Source organism: Malania oleifera, chromosome 12 (genome assembly GCF_029873635.1).
Source record: "Malania oleifera isolate guangnan ecotype guangnan chromosome 12, ASM2987363v1, whole genome shotgun sequence".
Lineage (NCBI taxonomy): Eukaryota > Viridiplantae > Streptophyta > Magnoliopsida > Santalales > Ximeniaceae > Malania > Malania oleifera.
The window spans coordinates 88230515-88252268 of NC_080428.1; the positions used below are offsets into that span (position 1 = coordinate 88230515).

At 35.8% G+C, this 21754-nt stretch overlaps 1 protein-coding gene across 7 annotated transcripts in view; it reads right to left on the minus strand.

Moving 5' to 3' along the window:
* LOC131144473 (brefeldin A-inhibited guanine nucleotide-exchange protein 5) overlaps positions 1-21754 on the minus strand; it is a 131619-nt gene that overhangs the window by 15846 nt on the left and 94019 nt on the right. For all 7 annotated transcript variants that reach the window (XM_058093154.1, XM_058093155.1, XM_058093149.1 and 4 more), the window contains 3 exons: positions 8920-9086; positions 8559-8842; positions 8222-8400 (listed from right to left, as the gene is read on the minus strand). In XM_058093154.1, coding sequence (XP_057949137.1) covers positions 8222-8400; positions 8559-8842; positions 8920-9086 — 630 coding nt within the window. The remainder of the gene's footprint in view (positions 1-8221; positions 8401-8558; positions 8843-8919; positions 9087-21754) is intronic.

Consider the following 21754-nt stretch of genomic DNA (forward strand, 5'->3'; position numbering starts at 1 on the left):
TAACCAGCAACCAACACAAATACACAATAGCAAGACGCATACGACCATGTTCACAGTAACAGATTGAACAAGAAGGATTCGGTCTCCAAATGATATATTGGCGCAAGAACTCCTCAAACAACCGGTAAGAAATCAATAACTCAATTCTAAATTTTTTGAACTAAGCATGGGGTTTCCTGGGCCTTTCTCCACAGAGCCACGGTTCTCATTATTTTATCCCTCCAGTAAAAAGTGCAGCCTATAACACTAACAGAAGGACTCGACGAACAAGAACTTGAACACACTCGAAACAGAATCTAACTTACACAAGGGGAAAATGTAATTCATAGTGTACTGAACCAATCATGGCACACAACAAGCTCTCTCCAATGACATGTCCAAGCTTACAGATCACATGCATAACAATGAAGCTAGCATGGAATACCACTAAACATTAAGTATGTATCAATACAGGAATAAACATTGCCAACCAATACTAGTCTGATTGTTATCTGCACCTATGATCCCAAAATGGTTGTAGTTGTAACTGAAGTTGGTACACAACACGATGAGAAATCAATTCAGTTTCAACTCCAGCATGCAGAAAATCACACAGGCTGCTGGACTATCTCACAGATAACTTTTCCGGCATGATGGAAAAGTTCAGTTAGCTAAGGAGATGGATTCAAGCTAACTTTGGTCGAGCCCTGATGGATAACTATGTAGAGGGGTGGGTCCATGCCAAATTGTTTCTTTGTTGGACACTGTCAGTATGAATGCCCCTTCTTGCCACATTCAAACAAAGCAAATCCAGGTTTTCTAGCCTTCTTTCATATATGTTATCTCTTGTACCACAATGGCATGGGAAGATCAGTGACATCAAGATGGTGATTTTCTAGTCTAACTCCAATCTCTTATCATAGTCCACCAATGAACCAAACTAGTGAGGGCATGCATTAGGCACATCCAAATCTGCTTAAATTTATGGATGGAATATAATATAATCAAAAGCCTAATCATAATAAATATGTTATTTTTGGAATATAACATCGTAAATATGCTAGCAATAAAGCCACGAGTCACGGTCCCACATTGGATGTGTACTAGGGAGACCTTGGACTTATTAGGATGGTTTGGACTCCAATTATATGAAATGCCTTTTATAGGACAAACTCATGAGGCCAGTGGATCAAAACGGACAATACCTCACCAGAGTTGGGCCCAAGACCATTACATTTGGTATCAGAGCTACCTTGGGAATACTATCATGTGGGTGGATCCTACACAGAGGTGTAAGCTTGTCACGATCCCACATTGGTTGTGTATTAGGGAAATCTTGGACTTCTAAGGATGCTTTGGACTCCAACTATATAAGGCACCTTTTATAGGACAAACCCGTGAGGCTAGTCGACCAAAGCGGACAATACCTCACCGGAGTTGGGCCCAAGAACGTTACACCATGCCCAATAACACGGGATTTTTTATTTTCTTTTCCTCTTTTTTGGGTTTTTGTTTTAAGCTTTAGAAACTTTGGTCATGGACAATTTAACACACAATGAGACAATTCTATTCCTAATATATACAAGCATGATTGGTCAATAAGAGAATTTTTGGGAATAATTCACTTGAAAAAGGATGCGATCCTTCATAGCCTCAAGAAGCTTGATGACAAAGAATTAGGTCAATGCCTCCATGCTGAAAATAAAGAAAGAAGGAATTTGCTTAAAAAGATCTGGCTGGTGTCATTAACATGGGAGAAATAACTTGGAGAAAAAAAAAAAGAAAAAGAAAAAACCGAGGGCCTTATGGCTCAACAAAGGGAATTGGAACACTACTTTCTTCCTTCAAACATAAAATGCCCACCAAAGGCTCAACACTTTGACTAGAAATGAAATTGAGGTGCAGATTCTAGTAGAGGGAGAGAATATAAAAATAGGCAATTGTGATTTCTACAAGAATCTCTACTTTGAGCCTGTGACTTGAGACCAACAGTTGACGGCATCACTTTCAGCACTTTGAATCTTTCAACTGTGCAATGTATTCAAAGACCCCCTTTTTGAGGAGGAAATTCTTCAAGCTCTCAAGGACTGCAATGGAGACAAAGTGCCAATACCCAATGGTTTCATTTTGGCTTCCTACCAAGCCCAGGGACTTCTTCAAGCAGGACATAATCAGGATTTTGATGATTTTATCAGGAAAGTTTGTGAGCAACATTAATTCTACATCTGTTGCCCTAATTCCTAAGAAAGCAGGGGCAATAGCATCAAGGATTTCTGTTTTACTAGCTTTTTGGTAAGTATCTATAAGAAATTCTCCAAGGTCCTCACCAAAAAGCTCAAGAAAGCAATTCCAGAAGTTATTGGCCAGCATCAACATGCCTTTCTAGCAGGCAGACAGATTATGATGCAGCACTTATTGCATCTGAATTTGTGAATGCCAAGGCAAGGACCAACATGCCTTTTTTGGAATTTGTTACTTGGCATTCATCCTCTACTTTGTCAAAGAATGGGTTTTGGGGACCTTTGGTGTAAATGGATCCAACAAAGTGTTACTACAACTTTTGTGTTACTACTCCCGACTTTTTTCAGTGCTCATCATGGGCTGACCATCAGATTGTTTCTGCTCCTCTCAAGGGTTGAGGCAACATGATCCCTTTTCACCCTCAATGTTTATAATGGTGATGGAAGCTTCGATTCTCCTGCTGCAAAAAGCCACTGACGGAGGTTTTTCAAAGGTATTAGCATCAGGGTAAATAGTAGAGAAAAGGAAGTTTTCCGCATGCTCTTTGCTAATGACACCATTTTTTATCCCTGTGAAGTGGATCAACAAATCCTCAATTTAAGGCAAAATATTGTCTGCTTTGAGCAGTCTCAAGGCTGAAAGTCAATTTGAGAAGCAAAATTATTCATAAGGGAGAGACATTGAGGGGGCTCTCCTTGCATGCATTTTGGGTTGCAAACTGGGGACTTTTCCTATAACCTATCCTGGTCTCCAACTTAGAATTAAATTCAAGGACGAAGGAGGACCCTGTCATTGAAAGATTTAGAGAAGAAACTGCGACTTATGAAGGAGGAAGACTCATGGTCACAAATTTCCACAAAATTGTCGAAATTTCCATCAAAATTTATGATTTCCATCACCCTAAAAATTGAAATAGCAGTTGATTTCCATTGTACATAATTCCTGTCAAAATTTCAACGAATCATCTGAAATTTATCGAAATCTCAAAATTAGAACAAATATTGTCAAAATTTTAACTATAAAATGAAATTTCCTTAGAATTCAAATGAGAGATTTAGGAGCGAAGTGAAATTCCTCTCTTAATTTCTTTTATTTTTTATTGAAATGAAAATATTATTATGAGGGCTTTTGAAATTATATGAAACAAATAAACTTCCAACAACATTTTATCTAACCATTCATGTCTAAATTATCATTATTTGTATAATAAATAATTTTTAAATGATTTATGAATTTCATTTGTATTAATTGAGAATATGTTTAATGCACATTATCTTGTAAATATGTTTGATACACGTATTATATTACAACTTTTCCACCTCATATACAACATAGATGTATTAGTCCTAAAACTTATATTATTATGTCTATTAATCATTTCTAAAGTTTCATAAAAGAATTCCATGCTTTACTACTAATTTCCATTATTTTTTTTCAAATCGAAATTGAAATCGACATTGAAATCAAAATTTCCATACTTTTATCGAAATTTAAGACCTTGGGAAGACTTGGCCATCAAGAGCACTCTTTAAAATGTCCGGTCCACTATATTTCCCCGTCCCTTTCTCAGCTGCCAAAATATAGGAGGGCATTCAGAGAAGATACCTTTGGGGAAGCATAGGGGAGGATTTGAAATACAGTCATTTTAAATGGCAGTTGTTAAACAACCTATTCAAAAAGCAGAGGCTTAGGGGCTATGGTCACTCTCTACTTTCAACAAAGCCCTCAATGGAAAAAGGCTATAGAGGTTTATGAAGGAGAAAGACCATTGTTGGTGAAAAATCATTGCTTCAAAATGGTCTTGACCACAATACTTGAGTCCTTAAAGATGTCGGAAGATCCTAGGTGTTGCAGTTTGGAGATTCATAAGGAGAAGCTAGGAAGATTTTCCGCCTTTTATAAGCTTGACGTTGGAAATGGGGATAATGTCTCTTTTGGCATGACACTTGGTGCAGCCCTTCTGCCATTAGCAAAAGGTTTCCTTCTATATTTAGATTTGCCTGTAATAAAGAATCCCCAACTTTCAGTCAATGGATTTCCTTGAACACTCCATTGGTGAGGAATGCCAATGATTGGGAGATTGATCACCTTGTGGATTTCTTTGGCAGGTTCAAACTTCCCTTTTGAAGACATTCTTAATGAACGTGGACCCTAAACAAAAAACCGCATTTTTACAGTCAGCTCCTACTCTAGGACACTCACTTCTCCTGCAGCAATCATCAGGCATGGGAGGCAACACTCTTGATAATTCATACAATTGACAACCCGCAGAAAAGGGGACCGCCTCTTGTCAAAAAACGCTTTTTGTGCGTGGAAAATGTTGCAACCATTGAGCATATGCTCTTGCATTGTTCTTGGACAAGAAATCTTTGTGATTTGGCCACTGCATTGATCAGGCAGCAACGGATTACCACAAACATTGGCGAGAGAAATTCGGGGTTGGAAAGATATTTCCTCAAGGAAGAAAGATAAGATTTCACTCTTATTACCTTCACATTTTCTGGATTGTGCTGAGGGAAAGAAGAGTATTCAAAGGATCAGCTACACCCTTACATGTAATGGGACTCTACTTCAACTAGTTGGTATAGTGGCTTGTTCATGATAGAGACTCCTACAATTCTTGATTTTCTTTTGACACCCTTTATTATGGGTGAATTTCTTGTTGCTGTTTGTACATGGGCAGCACCCACTTGTTGCCCTTTAAAAAATTTTATCTTTCCTATCTGTATTGTCTAATAATGGCTTTGTTCATGATAGATATACAATTCTTGATTCTTTTTACACCTTTCACTATGGGTGGTTTTTCTTGTCACTGTATGAACATGGGTGGCACCCCATATATATATATATATATATATATATATATATATAAAATATTCATCTTTGACGCTTGCAATTACTAATCACTCATTGTTAAAAATCAATAATAGCATTTTTTTTTAACATTGAAAGTCTCAAAACTCCAAAAAACTTCCAAGTCATGGAACATCACATGTATGAAGCCATGGCGTTCCACATATATCATAACATTAGTATAATGAAGGGTGTGTTCTCTTTCTCTCTCTCTCTCTCTCTCTCTCTCTCTCTCTCTCTCTCTCTCCCTCCTATTAATATTCATTAATATAAGTGAAATTCAATTAGAGTTTTAAATGGTATTTATAAAAGAATATTCCTTTCATTTCCTCTTGGACATGATTTTGATACAGGTTATTTGTAAAATTAGTAGTATGACTACAATAACCATCTTACATCGCACAAATCCTAATGGAGGAACCATAATATTTGCTGCTGCACCTTGTCCCCAAATTGACACCTGGCAATGAGCTTATGAAACTCATGGATATAAACCTCTGCATCTTTCCATGTTCAGTGTGAGAATACAGCTCAGTGTATGCTTCCCAGCCATGGTTGATGGGTGAATTTTTCAATCAGTCTCCATTATCCTACTCCATCCAGCCACACGTTCCTCTAACCGGCTTGTATGTTGAGATTCAGCATTGTTTTGACCAGATACAAGTATATGCTACAAGAGAAGTTATTTCCAAATTCAGTTTGCCTTAATTACTTACACCTTCATTAGAAAAAAATGTTTCCCAATAGATTGAGATAAAATCATACAAATTATCCCATTCACCCTCCCCATAAAACCCAAACAGATTAATCTTTATACCGTAATTGGGCTAAACAATCTGTGAGAAAGTTCAGGAGTGAACAATGGGGTTGCTTTCCAATTTAAGAGTAGCAGAGCTGGAAGTACTGCAATACTATGCCCCTTTTGTTTGATCATAGATAAAGAATCCAAGCAAGCTAAGGGCCTAAGAGGGCAGTCTGCTAACAAGAGCGAAACAATCATAGTATTTTGTTCTTGGGCCATTATTTTCTCTCTGCAAGATTATGTAATCCATCCAGCTTATTAGATCTGTAAAATCTTCCTGAATTGGTTTTTCAAACAGATCCATTGTAAGCTTTTGTTTTCTCCTTGAGCTGGGTGAAAACTGAAATTACCAGAATGGGGGCTGAACTGCCATTTCAACTTCTTATAATCTAGCACAGATAGGTCAGCACAGGGTCAAGGATAAGAATATGGGTGTGGAACAGGTCTCAAATGGCTGGGTCAGGTTATCAAACCTATTTCTTACCCTTTCAGTTTAGTGTCGTCACACGAAAGACACCTTGCAAAATGCAGGTGAGACAGCCAGTGACAGAGGGAGGAAATTTGGCAGTGATGATGATAATAGGATACTACAACACTGAGGATTCTTGCTAAGGATACATAGGTCAAACAGGAACAGGAACAGGATCCTAAACAACAAGGACTACCTACAGATGCTCTTCGCCGAAGATCTTATTGGCTGGAAGATGATTAAAGCTTCAATGGTTGAGTTTGGGAGTTTAAGAACCAAAATCAAACGCTACATTTCTGATTTGAGGATGCATTGAAGGATTAGAACTATGATTTAAATCTATCAGGGTTCAAGAAATTTGAGTATGATTTGGAGATTTGGGGGTTTCCATGGGTTTTGCTAGTAGGATATGATTCCAAGAGGTTAGGATTCAATAATAACATTTGGGGTTCTATTGAAGGAGTAGAATCTCCTGAGGTGATGTTGAGGTTCCCACTAAAGGGGATTGGTTTGTAGTGTTGGGGGCCTTCCAACTTATTATGGGGGCGCTTCTGCTGGTTAGTCGGGGTCATGATTGCATTAAGAAGGGTAGTCACAAGACTCACAACAGAGTAAGTGGAAGAACTAATGGTCAGTACTTGTGGTGGCAACACAATGGTTAAAGCAGCATGCCATATATATATTTTTTATATTGCCGGGTGTCCTAGGCTTACACACTAGACTAATCCCACGCCTACGCCAGCCATGCCCTCGACCAACATGTAGGAGGTAAATCACGGATGTGCACTGCAAGCGGCAGGGTTCAAACCCCAGACTTCACCTTTGTCCAAGGCCGTCTGACGCAAGTCCTTACCACCTGAGCTTATGCCCGGGGGCAAACCAGCATGCCATATTGCTCTGGTATCAATTGGTTCCAGCATGATTACAATGTCAGATAAATAGCAACCTTAAAACCTACTTCACAAAATTAAACAATTGTTCTGTCCAAAAAATAATAGTAAAATACTAAAATGCCAAAATAAAAATTAAACTTCCTAATTTTTTTTTTTCTTATATGCTTCCTGAATGAGCCATTTCTCCTTAAAGAGCCATTACAAGTTGCAAACTTGCAACTGTCACAGGAAGTTATGATAGATCTTTTTTGTTAATGCTTTTATACCCACATGACCAATAACATTACCCAGTGTTTTAATAGGGTCAATCAAGGCTCATCTTGAGGCTCCTCCCAAGGTAAGACATGCCTAAAACACCTCCAGGCTCAGCTAAAATACCAATCCCAAAAAATTGAACACATTACACAGAGAGGCTTATGCAATTGTACAAATGACATGCCTTTTCTGCCTTTTCAGTTGAGGCTTAAACGTTTAGGATGTGTGTACCTCAAGTTAGATTCGGCCACAAACTTTGCAACTACATGTTTATATGAAAGGAATGCTGTAATTTGAGTTTATTTCTAAAAACCTTCAACTTCAACCTTCAAAAAACTGTTGAAATTGCATCCTATATCTTGAAAATAATTTGAACTTTGTAAAGCAAAAGCTATGTCTTGGCATTATTTACTTAGTGAATTCCAGTTTGTAGTTTTTGAATGCCAACAAGTAGTTTACAATTTATATTTACTTTTTTCTTACATTTTATTTGTAATTTTCTTAACTTTTATTTACTTTTAAAAATCTAAAAAAAAAAATTCCCAAAATACTTATGCCTCAATGCCTTAAGGCTTATGCCTTCACCTTTTACCAGCCATAAACTTGACAGCCATACTCTGGTGTTATTGCTTTTGCTATGAGATTCTTGGAAAGGTAAAGCCATCAACATGAAAGCAATACCTGACCAAATTTATTCACATAAAGATGTGCCCGCCACACCAATAATACCTTGATAGGAGAAGATGGCACAGAAGCATCTGAAGGACGACCCTTGGATTTATAAGTAAGACTTCTGAGGAAGAGATTTTCCATCATATTTCCCATAATCCTCTGACCTATTGTTTGACTCTGTTGGAGGCCTCCAGCTCCAGGAGGACCCTGAACTCTTCCTGATGGTGATGGTAGGCCTACAAGAATAATAGGGCATTTTTTCTGTTCATGAGGCATGTATATCCAATTTCATTTAATAACGTGCTGGAAATCAGATAGCTAGTCACCAAATAATAGGATCAAATTATGGACCATTTTATATAATGATGCCATAGGAAAATTTCAAACAGCTAACCTTCAGATTTGTCCAAGTTGATCTGCAACCCTTGTTCGTGATCGGGATTCGGCATGACTGATGCATTTTGATTCTTTGAACTTGCAGTGTCAATGGGAGATATATTTTCACCACCAACGGCGTCAACCTGATGGCTCCCAACTCTTTCAATGTTAACAGACTTAAGGGAAGAAGTATCACCAGTATCAACTTCTGTATCTCTGGTTAACAACGTACGATTCCTTGGGTGTTCAAATCCCAAATCATTGAGCAGCTCAAGGGGTTGTGTTGTGTATGAAGCATCTCTGGTTGTGAAAATAATAAGTACCAATAATAGAAATTTAAACTATGTAATCAGATGTTAAAGACACTGTCCACGCACCGTATGCTATTCAACAAGGTATCCCAGTCACTTTCGCTGAATTGGTGCCCTCCAACTTCTATTAGATGCACCAATGCACCAAGGGAGATTGATACAACAGACTGGTCTGTCCTCTTAGCACAATCCAAAAGAAGACTCAATAATGGTGGCAGCATAAAACAGACCTCCTATACAATACAAGAAAATTGAGGGAAAGTTTCCATTAAAAATCATAAATTTTGGATAAATAACAGAATCAACCTGAACAACAAAATATATGAAAATCTGCAGCTTTGTTAAGACCAATGCACGCTAGAGCAAAAATTCAACCTGCCCAAGGCTTCCTACAGATTTTGTAAGCAAGGCAGAGCTACTAATGTTTCTAATTATTCCCCTTCATAGATCCAATTCCATTTGTAGCCATGAGACCAATCCAGTCTACTGTCCCCACCCCCACCCCTACCCCTCCAAAGATATGTCAGTGTGAACATATGTAGGTGCAAAACATTTTAAATTTCAACTTTTCAGGAAACAGAAATTTTGACACGCATATCAATATCAATTTCAGTACAAGTTCCAGTTTGGAAAAAATGAAGCAATTTTCTAAACTAAAGCATTGGCAGCTGTAATAAAGATAAGAGTGCATGGTCCAAAAAATATTTGCAAACTAAATGGATAAAACACAAGAACAGGAAACACCAGGTGCAATAACTGAAACAATGTGAAAATTACAGCCCTCAATTTATTAGAATGCAATTTCATAAATCAATCAAGTATCATTCCATATCAAAATTTAACACATGTAGCCATAATGCAAAATAAATAGCAGTAATATTAAATAAAATTCAAAAAGCGTGGAAGCTATCATTGCTATAACTACAAAGCAATAAATTGACTTATTTTAGATGCTAGTTCATAATAAATCAGTATAAAATAATAAAACAAACTTATTTATAAGCAAAAAAAACACAAATAATTTATAAATTTAAGCTAGCAAATGCTAGTTTACAAATTTACATGAACTTACTTGTTTGATTATGAAACAATAATTGTTAATGAAATTAGAAATACTACATCACTTTAAACGATAACCAGTTTTGTAAATATATCATAATATGACTAGAAAATTTGAAATAAAACTAGGGTAAATAACACTGACACCACTTGAGGTTTTCTGTAAATTTGTAATCAAACTAGTCTGTTTTAGAAAAACTAGTCCTTTTCAGTTAATTTCTCTTAACATTATTGGAACAAAAAAGATGATTCTCAAGCATTCGCTTTTAAAATGAAGTAGCAAAAATTGAACAATGTCAACCAATTTGGGTGAAACAAAAATCAAAATAATTTTAGTTCTTAAAAAATTAGGGTTTAAGCATAAACAAAAAATGTTTTTTTCCCAATATTAGCCATATAAATATAGTGGCTGTAAAAAGTGTGATCCAAATTGTAGGACAATACAATCCTATTTTACCAATACAATCCAAATCCAATATATAGACTTGCAAATTGGTAGGGTTGAGACAGGATCATAGTAGGATAAGGAGGACCAAGATTTTAGAACACCAACACATTTAAGAATGATGACAACAAGTTCAACGACACGTTTGATGTAGTCATTGAGGATGGTCTTAATATTATTGATGCAGAAAAATGTGGCAATGTAGCTTGGATGATGACATTAAAATGAGAAGAAAGCTGAAGTGTTTGGCTTTCATATTCATTTTCTTTTTCTAAAAGGGGGATATTGTTGGCCTAACATGGCTTTCGAATCTCGTTTTGATGATAACAAATAAAGGTTGATTTAACATGTTTTTATTAAGTGATGCCATTCCAGGAAAGCTTGAATAATAAAGTTCAAAAGGAACAAAGAATTGCAAGTTCAAGAACACTAAGTACTATAAAGCCACTCATCTTCAAAGTGATCCAAAGGAAGCTCAAATGGAACAAAATGATTCAAAGCATATGGAAACCTAAAGATGACTCAAGCTCAAGTCTAACAGGATTCAAATCAAAGACTCATATGAAGACTTCAAAGCATAGTGTGTTTAAGGCTTTAGGATTACCAATGTAAGTACTTCATACTAAATATCATGTGGAAATGTTTTGAAGCTCATTAGGGGTTGTCATGGACTTAGAGACCTTATTTTCAAACCTTGAAAAATGTTCTTTTAAAGTAACAAAGCAAGAAGGCTAAGTTGTTTTGAAAAATAACCTGAAAATTAGAATTTTTATCTGTTCAGGCTACTAAAGAATAAACTTAGGCGCCTAAAGATTTTCTTGAAGAATTTATGAAGAGGCAGTGTAGGCTCAGGCGATTGACCCTAGTGATCTCAAGCGCCTGACCCTGTTTTATAACTGAAAATTCACTGTTTTAAGGAACCTCAGGCGACCGACCCCGAGACCTCAGGCGCCTGAACACTGTCAACGGCTATATTTTTTAAAAGTTTTAAAATTCAAAATTATGTTTCTTGTGCCTCAATTTCATAAAAACTTGGGAAACACTCCAAGTAACTTGAGCAACACGAATTAAACCTTTTTGAGCCTATAAATACATGTTTTCTCTAATCAAATTCACACCAAGCATTGAAAAAATCTGCTCTCAAGCTAAAAGTTCTCTTGCTCACTCTTTCATTCTGAATGGCTGAGTTATTTTGAAGTACTGATCATTCTTCTCTGAGCTCTAAACATCTGAATTGTTGATTCCTATCCGGAGAAGAAATCTGGTGAATTTGTTCTTGAGCTTCTATTCAATTTCTTTTAATATTTTTTATTGAAGTATATTAGTGCTTTCAATTGTACTAACCAGCTCTATCTAAGAGCATTCTTTGTACAAAAGAAATTGTTTCTTGTTTCTTGTTTCTTTGACGGTTCAGGTCATTGGATCGTTGAAACCGAGCGTGGGGTATCGCTTGGAGAGGGGGCTCCACCCTAAAGGACGGCTGTAATCGGTTTGTTCTGCCCGCAAAGGAATGTGTTAGTGGAATCCTTAGGTGGTCTTACCTAAGGCGAGGACGTAGGCTAGGGATAAGCCGAACCTTGTAAAAAATCTCGGTCTCACTCTCTACCCTTTTCTGTTTAAATTTCAGCAAATACAAATTGTGTTTTCAAAGTGTAGGATTGCTGAAAACTGAGATTGAGAAAACCTTTTAATTTAAGAAAGTACGTTGGTTAATCGTTTGCGAAAACCTTAAAGGGAGTACGTTGATTAATCGTTTGCGGAAATCTTAATTAAAAGAAGTGCACAAAAATCATTCATACGGGGCTAAAAACTGAATTGCAAACGCTCAAAAAACAGGAATTGCTGCAGCTCTCACAAATTGGTTAAGTATTGTAATTAATTGATGGGCTGCTACTTGGTTTGTGATTGGTGTTGTGTTTGTGATTGTGGTTGATTTGTTTGAGTATTTAAAATCAAACACTTTCTTGTGGTTACTAAGTAGAAAAAGGGAGATTGTGAATTTGTTAAAAAGACTTAAAAGAATTTTATAAACCCAATTCACCCCCTCCCCCTCTTGGGACTACACCTTGACTTTCAATTGGTATCAAAGTCTAGTTATAGCAAATCCTAATTAGAAGCTATATAAAGGTCTAAATGGCACACCTAGGTGAAGGTCAATCCTCAACTAGACCACCTATATTTTGTGGTTTAAACTATACGTTTTGGAAACAAAGAATGAGGATATATATTCAAACCATGGATTGGAAAGTATGGAAGGTTGTCACACACGGTGACTACATTCCTACTAAACTAGTAGATGGTAAAGAAGTTACTAAAGAAGGAAAGACTTGACCGGCAATGACTATAAAATGATGCAAGTTAACTCTAGTGCCATGAATGCACTATATTGTGCTTTAGACGTAAATGAGTTTAATAAGGTCATGACATGTAAGTCAGCCAAAGAAATTTGGGACCAGTTAGAAGTAACCTATGAAGGAACTATAGATGTTAGAGGTAGTAGAATCGACATGCACACTAGCGAGTATGAGGCCTTTAAGATGAATCCGGAAGAAACTATCACTAGCATGTATACTAGGTTCACTCACATAATAAATTCTTTAAATGCATTAGGGAAAAATTATACAACATATGAAATGAATAGAAAAATCCTAAGAGGACTTCCTTCAATATGGGAACCAAAGGCCACAACAATAATGGAAGGTAGAAATATAAAAAATACCACCCTTGATGAGTTAATCGGATCTCTTCTCACATATGAGATGACAATGAATGAAAGAAATTCAGAGAACAATAATAAAAATAAGAAATCAACAGCCCTTAAGGCTAGTAAAGAAAGTTCTAGTGATGAGGATGAAGACAATGAATTAGATGATGAAGAATTCGCCTTTATCACTAAAAGACTTGGAAAATTTTTCAGGAAGAATAGGAAATTCTCTAGAAAGTTTAAAGGATCAAAAACTAACAAAAAAGAAACAAACACAAAGGAAGCAAAGAATGATCCACCTACATGTTATAATTGTAAGAAAGTTGGACACATTAAACCCGATTGTCCACAGCTGAAGAAGGACAAGAAGAAGAAAAAGTAGGCAATGAAAGCTACGTGGGACAACACAAGCTCAAACGAATCGGAGGATGAATCAAGTGAACAAGAAGTTGTCAACATGTGCTTTATGGCACACAATGCTGAGGTAAACTCTTGTTATAGTTCATCGAAAGAATCTAGTGGAGAGTCTAGTAATAATTCATGTGATAGTATGCCTTCATACAAGGAAATCCAAGCCGAATTATTCAACTTACACAATAGGTTCATTAAAGTGTCTAAAAGAAACATAGCCTTGAAAGAACAAAATGAAAATCTTAAGAATCAACTAGAAAGTTCTAAATCAGCTGAAAAAGAAAAAGATTTTCATATTGATGATCTAATGAAGAAAATTAACAATATGTCTCAAGAATTAGTAAAACTACAAGTAAATGATGAAAGCAAGAAAGACCTAAAAATAAGTGATCTTAAAAGCAAAATTGAAGATAAAGATAAAATCATTTACAACTTTACTAGAGGAAAAGAGAATTTTGAAAAAATGGTTGGACAACAAAGGATGATTAGTAATAAAGAAGGAATAGGTTACAATGGATTGAAAACAAAAAGAAGAAAAATTTATTTATGGGATATTTTGTAAAAGAAGCAAAATACTATGCAAGCACATCTTCTACAAATATACATGAAAACGCTACTTGCTACTTGTGTAGAAATAAGGGACACATAAAGTTTAATTGTCCACTTAAAAAGAAGTATGTCAAAATCAAGAATGAATGGAAAGTAAACACTAAAACTAGGCATGACTTAAAAAGAATTAAGAAGGTTTGGGTTCCAAAAGTAACACTGTGAATACTTCCTTGTAGGTATGCTTTATGACTACTCCATTAAAGGAAAAATGGTACTTGGACAGTGGGTGTTCAAGACATATCACGAGAGATAGAACAAAGTTCACGTCCCTAGTTCAAAAAGATGGAGGATATGTGACCTTCGTTGACAATGCCAAAGGTAAAATCGTCGGAATAGGTAAAATTGGTAAACAACCCTTACTTACAATTGATGATGTTTTGTTAAGTTGATGGATTAAAGCATAACCTCTTAAGCATAAGTCAACTTAGTGACAAAGGGTTTAATATAATCTTTAAGCAAGATAAGTGTATAGTTCAAAATCCTAGAAAACATGAAATTCTATTCACAGCTTATAGAGTAAACTATGTATATTGTATAAACCTTGAAAACTTAATCTCTCAAGATGTAACATGCTTGGCTGCCATGAATGAAGCTAGTTGGCTTTGGCATAGAAGACTAGGACATGCAAGCATTGACCTATCATCAAACTTATCAAGAAAGAACTTAGTTAAAGGTTTACCAAATACAAAATTCATAAAAGATAAAATTTGTGATGCTTGCCAACTTGGAAAGCAAATCAAAACAAGTTTTAAAAAGAAGAAACATATATATATACTAGTAGACCCTTAGAACTTATTCATTTAGATTTGTTTGGTCCTACTAGAACTCAAAGCATAGGAGGTAAGCAATATGCCTTTATTATAGTTGATGACTACTCTAGGTTTACTTGAGTATTATTTTTAGCCTCCAAAGATGAAGCCTGCAACATGTTAATAAATTTGTGTAAGAAACTTCAAAATGAAAAAGGATATAATGTTTCAAATATAAGAAGTGATCAAGGAAGAGAATTCAACAATAAAGAAGTTGATAAATTTTGCAATGAAAATGGAATTAATCATAATTTTTCAGCACCTAGAACTCCACAACAAAATGGAGTTGTTGAAAGAAAGAATAGAACTCTTCAAGAAATGGCAAGAACAATGTTAAATAAACATAATCTACCAAAATACTTTTGGGGACAGAAGCGGTAAACACAGCATGCTATGTGATAAATAGAGTTTCAATAAGATCAAATTTGAATAAAACTCCCTATGAACTTTGGAAAGGTAGAAGGTCTAACATCTCTTACTTCCATGTTTTTGGTTGCAAATGCTATGTATTAAATAACAAAGATGATTTAGGTAAATTTGATGCAAAAGCTGATGAAGGGATATTCTTAAGGGTATTCATTAAAAAGCAAAGCCTTTAGAATATACAATAAAAGAACACTTACAATCTTGGAATCAATTCATGTAACATTTGATGAAGAAAGTCCATTCAATAAACCAATAAAAGTTGAAGAAATTCAAACTACTCAAAAACCAGAAGACTTAGACATAGTAGAAGCAAAAGAAGAAGAAAATGAAGAAAAATCAAATAATGATGTTGAAAATACTGAATTACCAAAAGAATGGAAATATGTAAGAAATCATCCGAAATATCAAATAACAGGAGAACCATCACGAGGTATAACTACAAAATCCTCTTTAAAAAATCTATGCAATCACTATGCTTTCTTATCTCAAGATGAACCAAAGATTGTAGAAGACGCCCTAAGTGATGACTCATGGATAATTGTCATGCAAGAAGAATTAAATCAATTTGAAAGAAGTAAAGTATGAAAATTAGTTTCCAAACTGGATAACCATTCAATCATAGGAACTAAGTGAGTATTTAGAAATAAAAAGGATGAAAATGGAATTGTTGTTAGAAATAAAGCTAGACTTATAGCTAAAGGACACAACCAAGAAGAAGGAATAGATTATGATGAAACATTTGCTCCCGTAGCTAGAATGGAAGCAATTAGAATGCTTTTAGCTTATGCATCTCATAAGGAATTCAAATTGTATCAAATGGGAGTAAAGAGTGCATTTTTAAATGGTTTCATTAATGAAGAGGTACATGTAGAACAACCACTGGACTTTGAAGACATACAAAAACCTGAATATGTGTACAAATTAACCAAGGCCTTATATGGTTTGAAACAAGCCCCTATGACTTGGTATGAAAGACTTAGTGGATTCTAACTAGGAAAGGGGTTTTCTAGAGGAAAGGTTGATAGTACCTTATTCATTAAGACTAAGAAAGAAGACATGCTCATAATCCAAATTTATGTAGATGATATTATTTTTGGTGCAACTAATGATAATCTATGTAAGGAATTTGCCAAATGTATGCAAGGGGAATTTGAAATGAGCATGATGGGAGAATTGATCTACTTCCTAGGATTACAAATCAAACAAGCAAAAAATGGAACTTTTGTAAGTCAATCCAAATATATAAAAGATATGCTTAAGAAAATCGATATGGAAAGTAGTAAACCCATAGGTACCCCCACAAGCACTTCCATAAGCCTCGATAAAGATGAAAAAAGGAAACCGGTAGATATGAAATTTTATAGAGGTAAGATAGGAAGTTTGCTATACCTAACAGCTAGTAGGCCGGATATAATGTTTAGTGTATGCATGTGTGCGCGATTTCAATCAGCACCTAAAGAATCACATCAAATAGCCGTTAAAAGAATCCTAAGGTACTTGATGGGTACAATCGATTTAGGACTTTGGTATCCTAAGGACACTAGATTTGAAATGATTAGTTGTTCGGATGCCGATTATGCAGGGTGTAAGATTGATAGAAAAAGCACAAGTAGAACTTGTCACTTTCTAGGACGATCCTTAGTGTCTTGGTTTTCTAAGAAAAAAAACTCCGTAGCCTTATCCACAGCTGAAGCTGAATATGTAGCAACTGGGAGTCGTTGTGCACAAACCTTGTACATGAAACAACAATTAAAGGACTATAATTTAAAATATTCCACCATACCAATTAGGTGTGATAACACAAGTGCAATAATCATCTCTAAAAATCCAATATCACAGTCAAGAACTAAACACAATGACATAAGACACCACTTTCTAAGAGATCATGTTCAAAAAGAAGACATCCTACTTGAATTTATAATTACAAATGACCAATGGGTGGATATCATCACAAAACCTCTTCTTGAAGAAAGATTTATATCCATTAGAAGAAAACTTGGGTTGTTACATAGTAGGGAAGTGATTTAGGAAGGTTTTATATTAAATATAAAGAGAATTTTAAGAAAAATTAGAACTTCAGGCGACTGAGCTTGGAAGTTCAGGCGCCTACACAGTGCATTTTTTAGGCTCAAGTGCCCAAGTCATCAAACCTCAGGCGAGTGAGGTGCTACTTCCTGTTGAGATTTCATTTCTGTAAATCTTCAGGCGACTGAACTTAATCTTCAGGTGCCTGAACTCATGGGATCTATATATTTTAAGCGCGAAAACCCTAACTTCAAGCTACTGAATCCTGCTCCATCACTCACCCGATGCTCCAACCTTTGGTCTCCCTTGCTTCCTCACTCAAAATCCATCAAATCACAGCCCCAAACTCCTCCTTCTACATCTTTTCCCTCAAATTCTAGGGTTTCTCTTGGCTAAATCCTCCCATTCTTCAAAAATCCAAGATGCCTCACACTAAGACGATAGCAAACCGAGGATCTTCTTTCGGTAGGGACGATAACAACATCGAGCAATGGCTAGTCACTCCACAATCAAAGCTTCGTTATCGTTCTACACTCCGTTCTACGGACCCGATTTTTGGTAAAGTGATCAACACCACCTTCTTCGATTCCAAATTTCTTGAAATATTGCCTATGTTTAGGAATATCGGTTGGAAAAATTTTGTTGTTTATCAAGCCAACGGAATGTACCCCAACCTAGTCAAAATTTTTTATACAAACATGATCCACGGTGAAAATGTTCTAACCATTGGGGTTAGAGGAAAGAAAATTGTTTTGATTCCTCAAATCTTAGCTCCCATTTTGCATATCACCCCGGGTGAATTCGAATGTCCCGCCTTTGCTCAAACTTGGATTCTAGAGCAAGGCTTCACACCCGAAGAATTTTTGCCTCTGATTATGGTAAACAAACCCGTATATTTTGGTCATCCACCTATGTATAAGCAGCTGAATCTCCAGGCCCAAATCCTTCATAAAATCATCTCCAACAACATCCTACCAAAGGCTGGCTCATACGATCATCTTTCCTATGACGATTGCTTTGTTTTATGGTGTTTACTGAAGGGGAAGAAACTTGATCTCTCCAGCCTCATTTTGAAATGGATGTGGGCCAAGTTAGAAGCCACTCGTGTGACTCTTCCGTATGGTGGTATATTGAACCTTATTTTTGCTCAACTCAATATCACTACCCCTACGGAGTTGTTCATCAAACGTACTCGATATGACCTCTTCACCTCCACAACCCTCAAGCAAATGGGCTATGAAAAGCACGATCAGGGTTGGTTCTTGAAAGGAGGAAGACCTCAAAGAGCAGCAGCTGTACCTCCTCCTCCTCCTCTAGCTCAAGACCAAGGACCTACTACTGATACGTCTTCTTGGTTTATTCCCTTTCATCATAAATTCTCTACTTTCAGCAGAGATATGCGATCAGGACTTCAATCCCTTCAGGAGAATGTATTTTCACTTCACACTACCAGTTCGTCACTTGATCAACGCCTAACTCGTATCGAGCAATATGAGGCTAGCTCATCTCGTGGTGTTGATCCTATGGACACTAGCTCTGCTCCTTGGAGTGATAATGAAGATTCTGAGGAAGGAAGTGAGGAAGGTGATGAAGAGGAAGGTGATGAAGAAGAAGCTGAAGAGGAAGATGATGATGCTGATGATAAGTGATGCTTGATTTGTCACTTTGTGTTGTATTAAGCACTATCCATGTATTAGCTTTGTTTTATGTTGCCTTGTTTGTTTTTGTTTGAAGTTTGGCTTGTAAATTCATTCCTTATGCATTTATGTAATATGACTATGCTCTTAATGTGCTAAAGACTCTTTGTGCCAATACCCCTCATTTCTTTTTTGATATCAAAGGGGGAGAGATATTTTGGAGAGCGAAAATGATGAGACAAGAGTATTCTTAGAAAGTAACCATGAAAAATAAGCAAATATGTAAAACATATAACTCTTGACATATAGCATGGGGGAGTAAAAGCAAAAATGAACATGAGAACATAAGAAGAACATGAGCTATATGTTGACATGAGCTATAATGCAATATACTTGATTGTGACTTATTTTTTAACTTACTCATATTTGAAGTCATCATTTTTTCATATTTGTTCAAAAGCATGCTTATTGTAAGTGGGAGCCTTTTCAAAGGTTATCTTATCTTCGCTTCTTATTTGTCATCATCAAAAAGGGGGAGATTGTTGGCCTAACATGGCTTTCGAATCTCATTTTGATGATAACAAATAAAGGTTAATTTAACATATTTTTGTTAAGTGATGACATTTCAGGAAAACTTGAATGATAAAGTTCAAAAGGAACAAAAAAATGCAAGTTCAAGAATACTAAGTACTATAAAGCCACACTCATCTTCAAAGTGATCCAAAGGAAGCTCAATGGACCAAAATGATTCAAAGCATATAAAAACCTAAACATGACTCAAGCTCAAGTCTAAGAGGATTCAAATCAAAGACTCATATGAAGACTTCAAAGCTTAGTGTGTTTAAGCCTTTAGGATTACCTATGTAAGTACTTCATACTAAATATCATGTGGAAATGTTTTGAAGCTCATTAGGCGTTGTCATGGACTTAGAGACCTTATTTTAAAACTCCAGAAAATGTTCTTTTAAAATAACAAAGCAAGAAGGCTAATTGGTTTTGAAAAATAATTTGAAAATCAGAATTTTTATCTATTCAGGTGACTGAAGAATAAGCTTAGGCGCCTGAAGATTTTCTTGAAGAATTTTTGAAGAGGTAGTGTAGGCTCAGGGGACTGACCGTGGAAACCTCAGGCGACTGACCGTATTTTATAACTGAAAATTCACTATTTTAAGGAACCTCAGGCGACTGACCCTGAGACCTCAGGCACCTGAACATTGTTAACAACTATATTTTTTAAAAGTTTTAAAATTCAAAATTATGTTTCTTGTGCCCCAAATTTCGTAAAAACTTGGGAAACATTCCAAGTAATTTGGGCAACATGAATTAAACCTTTTTGAGCCTATAAATACATATTTTCTCCAATCAAATTCACACCAAGCATTGAAAAAATCTGCTCTCAAGCTAAAAGCTCTCTTGCTCACTCTTTCATTCTGAATTGCTGAGTTATTCTGAAGTACTGATCATTCTTCTCTGAGCTCTAAACATCCGAATTGTTGATTCCTATCTAGAGAAGAAATCCGATGAATTTGTTCTTGAGCTTCAATTCAATTTCTTTTAATATTTGTTATTGAAGTATATTAATGCTTTCAATTGTACTAACCAGCTCTATCTGAGAGCATTCTTTGTACAAAAGAAATTGTTTCTTGTTTCTTGTTTCTTTGACGGTTCAGGTCATTAGATTGTTGTAACTGAGCGTGGGGGTATTGCTTGGAGAGGGGGCTACACCCTAAAGGAGGGCTGTAATCGGTTTGTTCTGCCTGCAAAGGAAAGTGTTAGTGGAATCCTTAGGTGGTCTTGCCTAAGGCAAGGACGTAGGCTGGGGATAAGCCGAACCTCGTAAAAAATCTCGATCTCACTCTCTACCCTTTTCTATTTAAAGTTCAGCATATACAAATTGTGTTTTCAAAGTGCAGGATTGTTGAAAACTGAGACTGAGAAGACCTTTTAATTTAAGAAAGTACGTTGGTTAATTGTTTGCGGAAACCTTAAAGGGAGTACATTGATTAAACGCTTGCGGAAATCTTAATTAAAAGAAGCGCACAAAAATCATTCATACAGGGCTAAAAACTGAAATTTTGCAAATGCTCAAAAAACAGGAATTGCTGCAGCTCTCGCAAATTGGTTAAGTATTGTAATTAATTGATGGATTGCTACTTGGTTTGTGATTGGTGTTGTGTTTGTGATTGTGGTTGATTTGTTTGAGTATTTAAAATCAAAAACTTTCTTGTGTGGTTACTAAGTTAAAAAAGGGAGATTGTGAATTTGTTAAAAAGACTTAAAAGTATTTTATAAACCCAATTCACCCCCTCCCCCTCTTGGGACTACACCTTGACTTTCAAACATGCATGTTGTATAGTTGTTTAATGACTGATTTGTGTCAAAATTGTCCATTTTTGAGGTATTTAAATTCTTTTTCATTATAAGTTCATTTCAATTACTTAGGAATGCAACACTTTGAGCACTTGCTCTCGTTCTAATATAAGGGCAGCACCATGGGAGCAACCTATGATTTTCTTAGTTTTGAACACTTTATAGCCAAGGTATTTGGTGTTTAATATTAAAATTCATGGAAACTAAATATAGATGTACATTTTATCTTCATTTTATATGGTCTTACGATCCTTGATCTAAGATCTGCTTACCATCATAGCAATCTTATGTAGGATATCATTCTAAAAACCTTGACATACTTCTCAATACTATGGCTCAAGGCATATATGAACTCGATGTTTTTCAATGGTATAAGAGATCTCATATAGATGGTATGGTTTTTAGA